This window comes from Aspergillus piperis (genome assembly GCF_003184755.1).
Source record: "Aspergillus piperis CBS 112811 unplaced genomic scaffold BO85scaffold_7, whole genome shotgun sequence".
Lineage (NCBI taxonomy): Eukaryota > Fungi > Ascomycota > Eurotiomycetes > Eurotiales > Aspergillaceae > Aspergillus > Aspergillus piperis.
Window position 1 is genome coordinate 1471200 of NW_020291597.1, and position 13179 is coordinate 1484378.

The window sequence follows — 13179 nt, forward strand, 5'->3', positions numbered from 1 at the left end:
GCCGAAGTCTAAAAGTGAATTGGAATGAGAATAGATTACGATTTCGTAGTTGGAAAAATGAGGAGCCCAGGCCATGTTCTGGACGAATTGGAAACACCGGAGAACATAAGGCATATACCGATTTCGACTGATACAATCTTAATATTCTATCTCAATATTCAGTAGTGCGTAGTGCGTAGTGTTTAAGAATCTTCAAATATCTGTGTTATTCTGTGGCAGCGCCCGGCAGTCACTCCAGACTATGAGCATCGACGAGTGAACTATATAGCTCACTACTCTCTAGGCCATGGACTTTCCCGCGAAAAAACTGATATTCCATACGCGTTTTGCCTCCAGCCGCAATTTCTGGGAATAATACCCGTACTAGTAGTATAATACATGGCATTTACAGTGAATTGAATAGTATCAAAACCGGAAAGAGCTACTGACTCATAGCTACTGAGAACTGGACCCCTCTATGAATTTTTACTCGTGGGTAATAAAACCACGCAACATCTTCTACTTAGCTGTGTTCGAACCCTTCATAAAAGTTATTCTTTCAATTTCCAGAATTTCAGCCCCTCGTTGTAAACTGTTGGCAGGGCCATTCCAGCTGCTCCTGGCATTTACCGATAAATCAGGCATAACTACGCATCATTGGTGGCGCTTATGTCATCGAGCGAGGAGCATAAAGATCAAGGACTCTATCCTTACTTCATTCTCAGACTATTTTCTGGAAATGACCCAGAGGACTGAAGAGCGCCCATCAACTTCAAATCTTCTTTATCCCTTGCACACTCTTGCCACTATGGCTTCGATCATGGATACCATCGTTGCCGACAAAGTCATCCACCAAACCCCGGCTATCAACACAACCCTACTCGAAACTTCAAATACAGACGACTCGAACCCTTCAGATGAATCTGAAAGCCTACCATCAGATCACTCAAACGCCGCGAACCTGTGGGGAATCCTACTAGCAGATAGTTCAAAACCCTCAGACTTGTCTGAAAGCACACTGGCAGATGACTCGAAACTATCGGACTTATCCGAAAGCATACTGACAGATGATTCGAAACCGTCGGACTTGTCTGGAAGCGTACTTTCAGATGATTCAAGTCTTTCGGAACTATCCGAAAGCCTACCCACAGATGACACTTGCTATTCGCACTCACATACACACCTTGAGGCCCTCCCAGCTGAGATTCGATTCCAGATTCTCTCCTTGCTGGAATATAAAGGACTCAAAGCTTTGGTTGAAGCATCGTCCATCTACCATGAACAGTACCTTGTCGATTGCGGGCTTCTTCTCTTTGGCTGCCTGGAAAATACCCTGGGTAGCTTGATCTTCGAAGCATCTGTTGTCCATGAGACTGGCTCACTAGCCTTTTCTGAAGCACGCACCTCCGACAATATCCTTCAATTTTGCCAGTCTCTCAAAGAGCGGCGCTCGTCGTCCAAGTTCTCTAATTTAACAGAAGATCTCACTAGAGAAGATGCGAAGGACATGATGGCCTTCCATTTCGATGTGATAAAGCCTTTTGCAAAACACTATGCTGAGTGGGCATTGAGCAATTTGGCAATGGAGCCGGAAGCGTCACATACCAAGGTCGATGAGCCTCTAAGTGAGTCTGAGGAATTCAGGATCATCCGCGCTCTGTATCGCTTCCAGATATGCTGCAATTTGTTTGGCCTTGGCCCTCACCAAGACCATGTTAGTGGCGACTATCAGGACTACCTGTTTGTAAAAACTCGCAAAATAAGCCAGTTTCTTGAGAGTCTCTATCACCCCTGGGAATTGGAGGAGTTATACTGCATCAATCTTTTTGCAGAAGAGAAATGCACAGATTTCATCAAGTCTATCGAGTGGGACTTTCATGAAGATAATCCCAAGTTTGACCGCCAAGGGAGACCATGTACCCCGGATGGTGCAATCAATATTCGCAGTCAGTACTCCCCTAGTTCAAAGACTTTGATGCCTTGATTTGTGACACAGGAGAATATTCGGGAGGAAACTAATCTGATGACAGCTTACGATGACTGCTACATGAGGGGAATCCTTACACGAGGCCTCGGATTCCTCCACAAGATCATGTACGAGATTCAAGACCACATGGAGGTAGTCCGCATTATGGAGAATAACTTGGTTATGTTATGGGCCGAATTTCTGGGTGGGTGCCGCGGGGCTCTCGAAGTTGGGACAAGACACGATCGCCGCCTCGATTACCCGTCGGCCGAGGACAAAAGAGAGGAGCTGAGAGATCCTTTGCCCTTTCGAGGTGATATTGTCAACAACTCGGACAGAGAGTACCCGCCACTGGCGTGGACAATACTATGGGGAGGAACTTACAGTAATATGATAGGAGATGAGGGTGTGTCGTATATTTCAGAATGGGGCTACGTTATGTGGGATGCAGCGCGGCTGGAACGCACCGGTGCGAAGGAAGTGTTGGCAAGGAGGTGGCGTGAAACCTTACGGTTATTATTGGGGGAGGACCCAAGGGAATACAACGATAGATACCTAGCTCTGCGATAGGAGTATCTAGATGCAACCATGTTCACTGCCCCAATTATCTTTGAGCTCTCCACAATGGAGACGGCAAAATGCCGATGCGGTCCCTCTTGAACAAAGTAGACTCCACTAGTAAGTGCACGGTTATGATTCCGCTCCGTGTGATGCATAAGATTTGCAAGAACTCCTTCTATACTTCTGGGCCAACCAATACTAAACTACCTAGTTCGTTGTATTACCACAATCCAGCCTAATTTCCAAGTAATTTGGTGGGTCAAGAGGATCTGGATGCCGACCGACGGTATGCAAGTAATTAGCGGCCATGGAGCAAGGCGATCTTTGATGAGGTGACGCAACAGGTGGACATAGAATCTATAAAGCACTAGGGAACATTGAATGTATACTCCGATGCTCGCTAATTACGCTAATCACAGCCACACAGTGGACAGACTGGCTGTGCTACTGGCATCGGTGCAATGACAGCTTTGTTGTGCCTGATTGTCGATCAGCGGGCGGGATTAACACCCAACGGAAGCACGAGATCCCTCATTACTTCAAATATTCTTTCACTATGGTGTGGAATAATAGATGCTAAGTTCTGCAACCATGCGTAGTTTTTATAAGTAAATTAATATTAATCTCTCTTGAATGGCTGCTAGAAATTGACCATCTGGGCAGTGCAGAACAGTGGAATGAAGATTGACTTTGGTCGGCTGACGTTCCCCGGCACATACTGCGGTGACATAAGCAACACCGAAGATGCGGGGTAAACCCCCCCTGTAAACGCCAGGGAGCACAAAGCTGAGAGCTCCCTTTATAACACTGAGCGAGGTACCTCCTCTGTCCACATTCTTCTCCTCATTCACACTTCTAATGTTACCTGCGCAGGACCGCAACCATTTACCATAACGCTGTCTACCCTTCCACAACCCTTCATAGTCCGTATCTATCTTCGAGATAACTACCCCTCTATCAGCGAATCTCCCCTCACCGCCAGATCACATGCATCACATCGCCAAACGGCCGATTGTGAGGTCAAAATTGTGTGCGGGGTCACTTTTGGGCCAACATACCAGGCGCTATTCATACGTTCCTTGGTCATGTCCGTGGACTCTACGACATATGAAATATGAGATTCGCGATAATCATAACACGATCGCCTTGCTCCGTCAATGGTTCGACACTATAGATCCTAAAACCTATCGCAAACAAAATCCGTGGTCGGGGGAGCTCACCGACGCTTATGAGCACTACAAATACCTCGACAAGATCTTTATCCAAAGAAAGGCCATCTACATGAACGAGCCGTTGTTGACATTAGAGGCCACTCCTGATCAGCATGTGAAGTCGATACAGTTGGCGATCGAATGGGGGGAAGCTGCTCTTAGGTATTCCTCACCATCTCACTCTGCATGTGTGGCTATCGCGACACAAGTCGCGATCATGGCAAACTTACGTGCAATAATGCTAATGCATCTGGTACAACGTAGCTCGGCCAAGGCGAGAATCCACGTCCTCGCCAACTATCGAAATGCCTATGACGTCACAGTTATCCACTCGCACATAGAAGAGGCAGAAAGACATCTCTTCAGTGCCATGAGTGCATTGCGCGAAGCAAGAACGAACTTCCAAGGTACGATACTCTACCCATGGTATAGACTACATTGCATGGCTAATAGGCCTGGGCTGTATAGTAGCAAAAAGCGACTACAAGTTCCCTTTACCTTCGGTTCTATGCCAACCTGATCTATACCCACACTATTCAACATCCTTCATTGACCTATGCTTGGGGGTGCATGTTGATCCCACAGTATAGCCAATGCTGTGTTAGCTCTTCCACTCTTTTGCTTCTTTCTTATGTCTCTTCACAACCCTGATTTTTCTAGCCGGCTGTTGATTTCCTTTGTTTATGCATAGATTCCCTCACGCACATCTGAGATGTGAAACGTGCAAGTCGCGTTGTGCTATTTGTTTCTGTTCAATCATGCCGTTATGATCTGCATTGCTCTCCGCTGGTTCTTGAATCCTTTAGCGCTGTTGTCCCTGATCCGGGCCATTTCATCAAACTTACATACCCTTCTGATCACGTCGCTCACGAGCTCGGTGCTTAGTAAATCCGATACCTTTGTGTTAATCTTTTCATGGCTCTTTCTCTTTTCGAAACATTTTCCCGATAAAGAAAACGTAGAGAGTGCTTGAGTTGGAACTTCGGTCAGTCGGGTTCATTGGTGCACAAATACAACGGTCGCGTACATTCCTCCTCCCTCAAAGAAGCCATTAAAGATGTCAATTACCTCGTCAATCTAACTTTACTCATCAAACAGGCCGAACAAAGTTATTACAGCGACTACAGGTTCACTTTTCTACCTGTCAGCTCGCATCTCGAAGTTTATGGACGGCGATCTTGCGACCGGGTAGTCACATGCGGGGGGTGTGGCGCAGTCTTCATTCACTAACAAAGACATCCCATCAGTCAGCCTTGACAGCTTTCCCTGCTTATTATCTCCGTGTCACCTCTCCACACTCTATAAGTCCAGTCGAGAATTGATCGACACTGCTCCTACACCATCCAATCCACAAACATGTCGAACATTCCGATTTATTCATCCGACCCCAATCCACACACCTCCCCAAAAAGGAAAGAAACAACAGCCAACACAGCAAAAACATTCCCACTCTTCAACTTCCTCCCCGCCGAACTACGCCACCAAATTTGGCAATTCGCCCTCCCCGAACCCACACACCCTCCCTCGGCCTTAATCCCCCACAGAAAAGGTTGCTGGGTGGCCAAACCCATCCCCTACACAGGAGAAGCAGGCCAAGTCAACGACCCCGACGGCAACTACGAGATAGTATTCGACATGAGCCTTCTGGACCACGTACAGATTCATACCCCCTTACTACACGTGAACAGCGAATCGCGAGCCATTGCACAGAAATGGGCGCAGCGTATATCAGCTCCACGAACGAACCGTCTCAACGAACAACAACAAACCCAGGCTCAAACGTACAATGACGATAATAGTAGCGAATATATACCCCCCTTCTCCCGCCAATTCGACATCGACAGAGACATTCTCTACCTCGTCCCCGACAACATCGTCGACTTGATCCTCGGGGCAGGGGACCGTCTTGAGCAGCCAGACATGAATGGCAAGGCAGCAAGAGTGGTGTTCTCGTTACCGTTGGTGGTGGTGAGTGAAGAGGTTATCTGGCTTGAGGATGAGGCGCTTGTGGAGGAAATCATGGAGCTGTTTTCGATCATGGGACCGGTTTATATTATGGTGGGGGAGCAGCTGAAGTGGAAGGAGGGTGGGGTGCAGAGGTGGTGGGATGTGGAGTTGGTGTCGAGGAGGGCGTTTGTTTGGCAGTGGATGGAGAGTCGGTTTGTGGAAACAGTCGAAGAGAGGTTTGGGAGTGATGAGGTGCATGAGAGGATTGTGCAATGGTGTGAGTGGATGGGGAGGGTGTTGACGAAAATTAATAGAACGAGGTTTGAAATGGGGGTTGTGAGAGTTGTGAGGAGGTGATACATACCTTACCATGTGCTTACCATGTGCATGACTTTTATACCCACATCTCATTATGTTGTACCTGAGACCCTGCCTGATGACTATAAAATAAAAGCTCCTGATGCATGAACTCGGGTCGGGCCGTCTTCCGAGCCAGGGATGCGATTCGATGAATACTTTTTTACTTGTACCCTGTACAAAGTACAGAGGTATCTACGATGTACATTGAACAAATTCAAAGTATCATCCATACGCGGTAGTCATCATTCATACACAGCTGACATCTATGCCGGAGAAACGTAACAATCATCTCAGCAATGCTCACCTACACCCAACTAGAAAATATCCCTCCCCACCATCATCAACCAAACAACACCCTCACAACGTAGTACTCCGTACCTCAACCAAATACCAAGCTGACAAGCATTACCCCCGAATCCAATCTAGACCGAGTATGATGTCATCCACCATCTTACAAAGTAACTCAGACTAAGACCTAGCATCAACCCCACCCCTCGATAAATAGTAAACTCCTAAATCCGTTGGACGTCCGCCAACAGCAATGTATCAATATGTGAAGGATTCCACTTCCGCGCAGCTCATTAACAAATAGCCCGATCTTTACACAGTCTTACTTTTAGTAATGAACCGAACCGAATCGGACACGGATACGGACAGGTAGGTACACGGAGCTTAGCATAAACCCCGACCCACCCGCTAATCTTCCGATCGGAGCGGAGGTATGCGGTGATAAGGGTCGGTGTTATCACTACATCTGTGTTTGCTTACTTTCAGATTATCAATTGTACGGAATAAATAACATTCAAAGAATAATGTTAAGGTATAAATACTCACCTCCACCCATCCCCTCTCTCATTTCAAATCTAGAATATTGATTGAATCTCGTTCTCCAACCAACCAAACCAAATCAATCAAACTACTACCAACGAAAGAAACCATTGGAAGAAAATGTCCCAAATCCTCATCACCGGCGGCACCGGCTTCCTCGCCAGCACACTAATCGACATCCTACTCTCCCGAGGCCACAACATAATCACGACCGTGCGGAGCGCTGAAAAAGCCTCGCAGGTACAATCCATCCGACCTGACATCCCGCCCCACCGACTTATAATAAAAATCGTCCCGGACATCTCCCTCCTCTCGGCATTCGACTCCGCCGTGGTCAATGACCCTCCACTCACCGGTGTAATTCACACGGCGAGTCCATTCCACTACAGCATCGACAATATCAAGACGGACATGTTAGATCCAGCTGTCAATGGCACCATCGGGATATTAAGTTCCGTGCAGAAGTACGCACCTACGGTGAAGAAAGTGGTGTTTACGTCGTCGTTCGCGGCGATGTGGAATCCCCATAAACCTGCGGGGAGCAAGTACTCCGAGAAGGATTGGAATAACGTGTCCTGGGAAGAGGCGGTTAGTAGTCCTGCGAATGCGCAGGGACAGGCTGGGTACCGGACGAGTAAGGCGCTGGCGGAGCGGGAAGCGTGGGGGTTTATGGAGCGGGAGAAGCCGAATTTTGGGTTGACGGTGATGAATCCGTCGTTGATATTCGGGCCGGTTGTGCCTGGGTCTTTGAGGAATCTGGGGGAGGTGAATACGTCGAATACGAGGATTAGGGATTTCGTGGCGGGGAAGTTTAGGGAGAAGTGTCCGGCGACGGGGAGTGCGTTTTGGGTGGATGTGAGGGATGCGGCGATGGCGCATGCGGTGGCGTTGGAGAGGGGGGAGGTGACGGATGGGAAGAGGTATTGTTTGACGGCTGGGGGGTTTTGTAATAGGGAGATTGTGGAAGTTCTGGGGGAGGAGTTTCCCGAGGTTAAGGGGGGGTTGCCGGAGGGGGAGGAGGCGTTGAGGGATGGGGAGTATCCGGAGGGTGGGCCGAAGTATGGGTTTGATAATTCGGCGTCGGTGGGCGATTTGGGGCTGGTTTATCGCGGGTTGAGGGAGAGTGTGAGGGATACGGTGGTGAGTTTGAGGGGGGTTCCTGAGTAGAGTGACATTATAGTTAGATGATATAAAGAGACTTTGATGAATAACACTTTATTGATGTCATTGTATTTGAACAGTGTGTGTTGAAGTATGGAACAGAGAAAGCTCGGTTGGCTTGCAGGATAGCAATATATTTGGAATGTCTGCAGAATCTCGGGATTTCCGATGTTGAGCTGCGATCTAGATCTCTGGCCCACCGTCAAACTTGGTTCGCACGGATTAGATAAAGATTATTAAGTGGGCATATTTGCAAAAATCTCCACTTTTCGCCTCATCGCAAGGTCGAGGAGAGCTGTAGTGGGGTGAAGCTATTCGTTCTTGTTTCGTAGAGCTCCATCACAAATCGTACAATTCTCCCACACCAGCCAGTGTGGTTCGCATTTTACGAACAACCAACCAATGAGTGAGTGTCTGTAAAACAATCAGCCGCGTGACATCTTCAAATCATGAAATGGCACCTGAGCGTATATATTTCAGTCCATGTCCCTCCGAAGGCTCTTGAGGCCAAGCCGGGAGTCCCAGCGCTAGTCGCCGCTATCCCGTATACAGTTGGTCTGCATACGTATGCCTATAGTCTATACGAGATTAGAAATAACAGAATAAGAGTCTTCAGTCTGTCATTGGTTTGTTTTTGGACCCCAAATCCCTAAGGAACTTAAGCTTAGGCAATCATGTTGCATGGTGGGGCTTATGCAGTTGGGTGAAGATAGTTCCCTCGCTGAGGAACAGAGGATATAAAGCGGGACTGTACTCTCGTCAACATCGAATCTAGTTTCCTGGTAAGTCTTCAGTACTCAAAGACTAGTATTGCTCACCATGAAGTCCTCCATCATCTCCGCCTTGGCTCTGGCCGCTGGTGCTCTTGCCGGCCCGTCTGCAAAGATCGAATCCGACCTTGAGAAGCGCAACCCTAGCGGATCGTTCAGTCTGTATGCCTGGGGTGTCGCCGCTTCCGGTCTCAAGTTCTTCTATTCCGATGGTACATAGTCATCCCAGCTCAGTCCCCAATATCATGCTGACATTCGCAACAGGTCTCGCCTACGCCGGCGACTCATCCCTCTGGCCCTATGGATCCGTCACCACCGACGTCACCTGTCAGCATTCCTTCCACACCACATACACAGAGCAATGTCACTAACCATGCTGCAGTCGTCATCACCGACACCGAACTAATCACCACTGCCACCACCGACGGCGTCACCCTCGACTCCGACACCCTGTTCTATATCCGTCCCACGGCCGACGAGATCCTGCCTGTTGGTTTCACCGGCAACGGAATCGATACGCCTTCTGATGCCGTCACTGAAGACTTCCTCTTTTATGGTTCTTATCTCATGTGGGAAGAGTCGTCTGGCGAGTTGAGCGATGTGTTCCGTCTCAAGGAGACCAATGTCACCGATGTTTATCAGGTGTATTGGGATACGTCGAGCTTGGATGAGAGTGGGTATTATTATCCCACTGTCAAGGATACGGCGCCTTCTAGTTAGGTTGTCGTTGAGGAGCTCGGGAGGGGGTTTGTGGGGATGTTCACGATGGGATTTCGATGGAGGGTGGGTGGTAGCAAGCGCCCTGGTTTGAAGAAAGTAGTTAGTTAATGCGGACGTGATGAGTCTATGGAATCAAGGACAATCGAGGCGTTGTTGCGACCAAAATAAACTAATTTGGTGTAATTAATTGATGGTGGAAGACAAGATGTTGCTGTAGTTGTCTGTAGTAGTCCCTCGAGGGATTTTGTTGCACAAGGGTATGTCTTTAGTCAGCTTCAGTAGGACCACATTCTGTTCGAAATGTGCACAGTTCAATGTCTTCTGGAGAAAGGGACACGCCTCGATGGAGTCTTCTGCAAACCTCTAGATCGATTAGTACTAGAAGGCGACAGGTACTAGTATGCTTGGAAGACGGCTAAGGTGGCACGTGCTTCTCGACGGTACATCTTCCCTCAGGGTAAATCTAAACCATATATTGAGCTGGATAGAGGGGACTTTTTCTTGTTGCTCAGCTCAGTATTTGTCGAGTCGATATGCGACGCCAGTTTCGTTGAGATTGGATTGCTGAAGTAGAGGAAGGTCACTTTAGTTAATTGAGAGTACGTAGATGTGCAAGTTTATGTTGACAGAGGGAAAACAAATCATTATCTGTCTGAGCACTTTCGTCCTAGCTAATTATTATCGTCCATACATATGTGGACATGACAAAGAATTTTGGAATAGAATGCAAGGGTATTTCGAACAGCAAATAGGTGCAATATGAGCAAGAAGAAGGTTGCATGAGCAACGGATATCAGAACCAGCGACGGAATCTTAACAGAAGCGACACACGATTTCACGACAGCACCTTCATCAGACCTTAAGCCCACTTTCCGAGAAGAGCCATAATACCAGCACCCCAGAGCATGGTGATGACCATAAATGCCAGTCTCTTGTTGTCTTGGGAGCGGTGAGGGTCGAAGAGGAAGTCTCTGGCCAAAAGCTCAACCAGTCCAGTGTAGATTAGGATACCGGCAGAGATGGCGTCCAGAACACCGGAGACCACGTTGGCAGTGTACGAGCCAGAGTTGTATGTAGTTCTGACACCAAGACCAATAGCGATCGAGATGGGGGTGGTCAATCCGTACAAGCTGCAAAGGATCCACGGCAGCCAGCTGCCCTTGCGGAAAGGAATGGCGGACATACGAGCTCCAATACCCAGACCCTCGAAGGACTGGTGGAAGACAAGGACCGGATAGAGAGTCGCGAATTCGTCGCCGGTAACTCCCAGGTTCAGACCGATGATGACGGAGTGGAAGATAACACCGAACTCGAGAATGAGGAAGGCGGCAATCTGTTGCTTGAAGGACCTTTCGATCAAGGTGTCAGTGGTGGACAACTCCTCCACATCAGCCTCGCTCTTCCTAGAGTTTCCGGGCGATGCCTTGTCCACAGTCGAGTTATCCACTGCACTGGTCATGATTGGCTCGGGGTCCTCTCTGCAGACGCCATACTTGACTTCGACATAACGCTCAGCACCAAAGTCAAGGAGGAAAATGCACATGAGCGAAGTCAAAACGATCGCAGGGCACCAGGAGTAATCTGCCCAGTTACCGGTCATTCCAACACATGACTGCGGGCCGATTTCGGAGTATGCGGGGTCCAGAAGATGGATAAAAGCTGTTGCAATAATAACACCAGCACCGAAGTAACGAGCGAAGAGGTAGACGTAGAGTGGGATATGCAGCCTGGGGACGCGCTTGGCGACGACGGGGAAGAAGGTCACTGCAGTTGAAACGGCAAAGATCACGAAAATAGCCGAAATGCGGGCGCCCAGCTGGCCGTTGTAGTCATTTTCTGACTTGTTGAGATAGCAGATGATCTCCGTTGGGTCGGCCGTGTCGAGGTCAACATCATTAGGATTGAACGACATTTTGAGGATATTGAGATTGTATGTCACTCAGATGATTGAAAGATGAGAGAATAGAATTGACGGCTCTGATCATTTCCTCAGTTTGGCCATCGTTGCGTCACGGTCTTATATAATGGAAGTGCGTGGCAGAGATTTTCCAGGTGAGGACCTGGTGAGGACCTTGAGAGCTGTGGACAGGCCCGGTCTCCGACACTAACAAGGTAGCCTGCCTCTGACTCGTTTATTCATTTAACTTATCTGACTGACTATTGCTTTGGCGAGTGTTAGTCAATGATTGAGTCAACTACATTTGTCAAATCCCACGTTCTGCATCATCTTCATGCAAGAATATCGCTCCAAGAGCAGGGGTATCTTCTTCATGAGACAACCGAGTATGACCATCATCAGATTGTCACCATCACACCACCATTCACTTCACGCTGCAAACAAAATCAGGAGAGGGATTTGTAGCAGGTAGGACCTTGGTGGAAAATCAGCGGAGGAAGAACGTTGGTAATAATGATGAGGGTGATGGTGATGGGCTGTCAGACAGGTGCCGTGGATACGGGTGGGGAGGAAGCGAGGACGATGGTCGGCGGAAGAGATTAAGCCCAGCCCACCTCAACCGGGCTAGACCTCCACTAAGGTACCGCTTCCCTCGTCGCGCATGCCACCGGTTGGCCCGATCCATTGTCCGCCCCCTCTCTACTACGTGCATAGCCTGGTTGGTGTGCCCCTGCTGCCCAAACCCAGATTCAGCGTGATATCGGATGTCCCCCGACTGGCGCTGTGAGTTATTTGCTCACTTCTCGGCGACCAAGCAGGTACTCACACCAGTCCACCATCTTAGTCCAATCGCATGGCTCCTATCCAGGGTTGTCTTAGATGGATAATAGACGCATTCATAAAGATTTAGTCATTTTCTTCTTCATGGTGGACCACCCTGCGGCGCTTAATGCCGACTAGAAAACGCCACAGTTGATCGAACTGATCAGGAAACAAATCCGAAGTTGCCGCTGTCTAACCCAAGCGAAACAGTAGTCGATGGATGCCTGTCTCCTACATAATTCCTCCTAGTTCTATTCGCTCTCATGAACTAGCCCTCGCTAATCTTTAGCCCCCATGTCTTACACGAATGCTGCGGTTTGCCTTCTTGGTTAGCCTAATCGTTGTCGATACTCCTACCTCATGGTCACAGGAATGAAGACAGAAGACATGAACCGATACAGAAGCAACACATCTGAACAATATCAGAGTCATATCATCATAGCATATGTCATGTACAGCACGCAGTACGAGGCGCTGTCAAATATTCCTTGCGTCTTGGCCCCATATCACACTGCGATGATGCAGTCATAATCTAGCTTAACCGAAAGCTCCATCGGCAGACGCAAAATGCAAAGGCCCACACAGATGAGACCCCTAATCCAGTCCTTAGAGTCTAAAAGCCTGAAATCTCTTTGGCTTTTCGTGGATCCTGCCAATTGAGTCACGTTGGATGCTTCCTATCGGGGAAAGTTCCGATGTGGAATCCGCCGCCAACATGTGGATGATGCATTCCATGCTGTAAAAAGCAAGCCATCTGGAAGCTCTTGCCCCTTGCGGCTATTCCCGTGCTTGTCTCGAACCCTTTGGTAGTGGAGGTCGAAATAGTAAATGCGACTGCGATCAACCTGTGGAGTGCTGTCCAACGTTTCACTACATGCATTTGACACGTGCATCTGCATGGAGTCTGCAGATGATTCGTAGCATTGTCTTTTGACAACTTTATCTACGATTATCTGT

At 48.4% G+C, this 13179-nt stretch overlaps 6 protein-coding genes across 6 annotated transcripts; 5 read left to right on the forward strand and 1 right to left on the reverse strand.

Annotated features, from left to right (window-relative positions):
* Nucleotides 1-787: 787 nt before the first annotated feature.
* Nucleotides 788-2515, forward strand: BO85DRAFT_519604 (uncharacterized protein; the record flags this gene model as incomplete). Its single annotated transcript, XM_025665068.1, has 2 exons — nucleotides 788-1925; nucleotides 2010-2515. 2 exons carry the CDS (start codon nucleotides 788-790, stop codon nucleotides 2513-2515), a joined length of 1644 nt encoding a protein of 547 aa, XP_025516706.1.
* Nucleotides 2516-3613: 1098 nt separating this feature from the next.
* Nucleotides 3614-4307, forward strand: BO85DRAFT_487492 (uncharacterized protein; the record flags this gene model as incomplete). The annotated part of the gene is made up of 3 exons (XM_025663458.1): nucleotides 3614-3879; nucleotides 3982-4124; nucleotides 4186-4307. The coding sequence occupies 3 exons, from the start codon at nucleotides 3614-3616 to the stop codon at nucleotides 4305-4307; spliced, it is 531 nt and encodes a 176-aa protein (XP_025516707.1).
* Nucleotides 4308-5073: 766 nt separating this feature from the next.
* On the forward strand, nucleotides 5074-8019 carry BO85DRAFT_370351 (NAD(P)-binding protein; the record flags this gene model as incomplete). Its single annotated transcript, XM_025655956.1, has 2 exons — nucleotides 5074-6006; nucleotides 6970-8019. 2 exons carry the CDS (start codon nucleotides 5074-5076, stop codon nucleotides 8017-8019), a joined length of 1983 nt encoding a protein of 660 aa, XP_025516708.1.
* Nucleotides 8020-8809: 790 nt separating this feature from the next.
* BO85DRAFT_468369 (uncharacterized protein) lies at nucleotides 8810-9633 on the forward strand. The gene is made up of 3 exons (XM_025662258.1): nucleotides 8810-8995; nucleotides 9048-9110; nucleotides 9166-9633. The coding sequence occupies exons 1-3, from the start codon at nucleotides 8833-8835 to the stop codon at nucleotides 9501-9503; spliced, it is 564 nt and encodes a 187-aa protein (XP_025516709.1). The 5' UTR covers nucleotides 8810-8832; the 3' UTR covers nucleotides 9504-9633.
* Nucleotides 9634-10125: 492 nt separating this feature from the next.
* On the reverse strand, nucleotides 10126-11578 carry BO85DRAFT_448788 (high affinity zinc ion transporter). The gene has a single exon (XM_025660020.1). It carries the CDS (start codon nucleotides 11413-11415, stop codon nucleotides 10363-10365), a length of 1053 nt encoding a protein of 350 aa, XP_025516710.1. The 5' UTR covers nucleotides 11416-11578; the 3' UTR covers nucleotides 10126-10362.
* An 87-nt stretch (nucleotides 11579-11665) lies between these two features.
* On the forward strand, nucleotides 11666-11945 carry BO85DRAFT_448789 (uncharacterized protein). Its single transcript, XM_025660021.1, has one exon. The coding sequence runs from the start codon at nucleotides 11686-11688 to the stop codon at nucleotides 11863-11865; it is 180 nt and encodes a 59-aa protein (XP_025516711.1). The 5' UTR covers nucleotides 11666-11685; the 3' UTR covers nucleotides 11866-11945.
* The last annotated feature ends 1234 nt before the right edge of the window (nucleotides 11946-13179 follow it).

Excerpts from the sequence above, each read along its gene's own strand:
- BO85DRAFT_448788 (XM_025660020.1), bottom strand. The coding sequence starts at position 11,415 with ATGTCGTTCAATCCTAATGATGTTGACCTCGACACGGCCGACCCAACG.
- BO85DRAFT_468369 (XM_025662258.1), top strand. The coding sequence starts at position 8,833 with ATGAAGTCCTCCATCATCTCCGCCTTGGCTCTGGCCGCTGGTGCTCTT. Across the intron at positions 8,996-9,047 it reads CAAGTTCTTCTATTCCGATG|GTCTCGCCTACGCCGGCGAC; the intron begins GTACATAGTCAT and ends CATTCGCAACAG. Across the intron at positions 9,111-9,165 it reads CGTCACCACCGACGTCACCT|TCGTCATCACCGACACCGAA; the intron begins GTCAGCATTCCT and ends ACCATGCTGCAG.
- BO85DRAFT_448789 (XM_025660021.1), top strand. The coding sequence starts at position 11,686 with ATGATTGAGTCAACTACATTTGTCAAATCCCACGTTCTGCATCATCTT.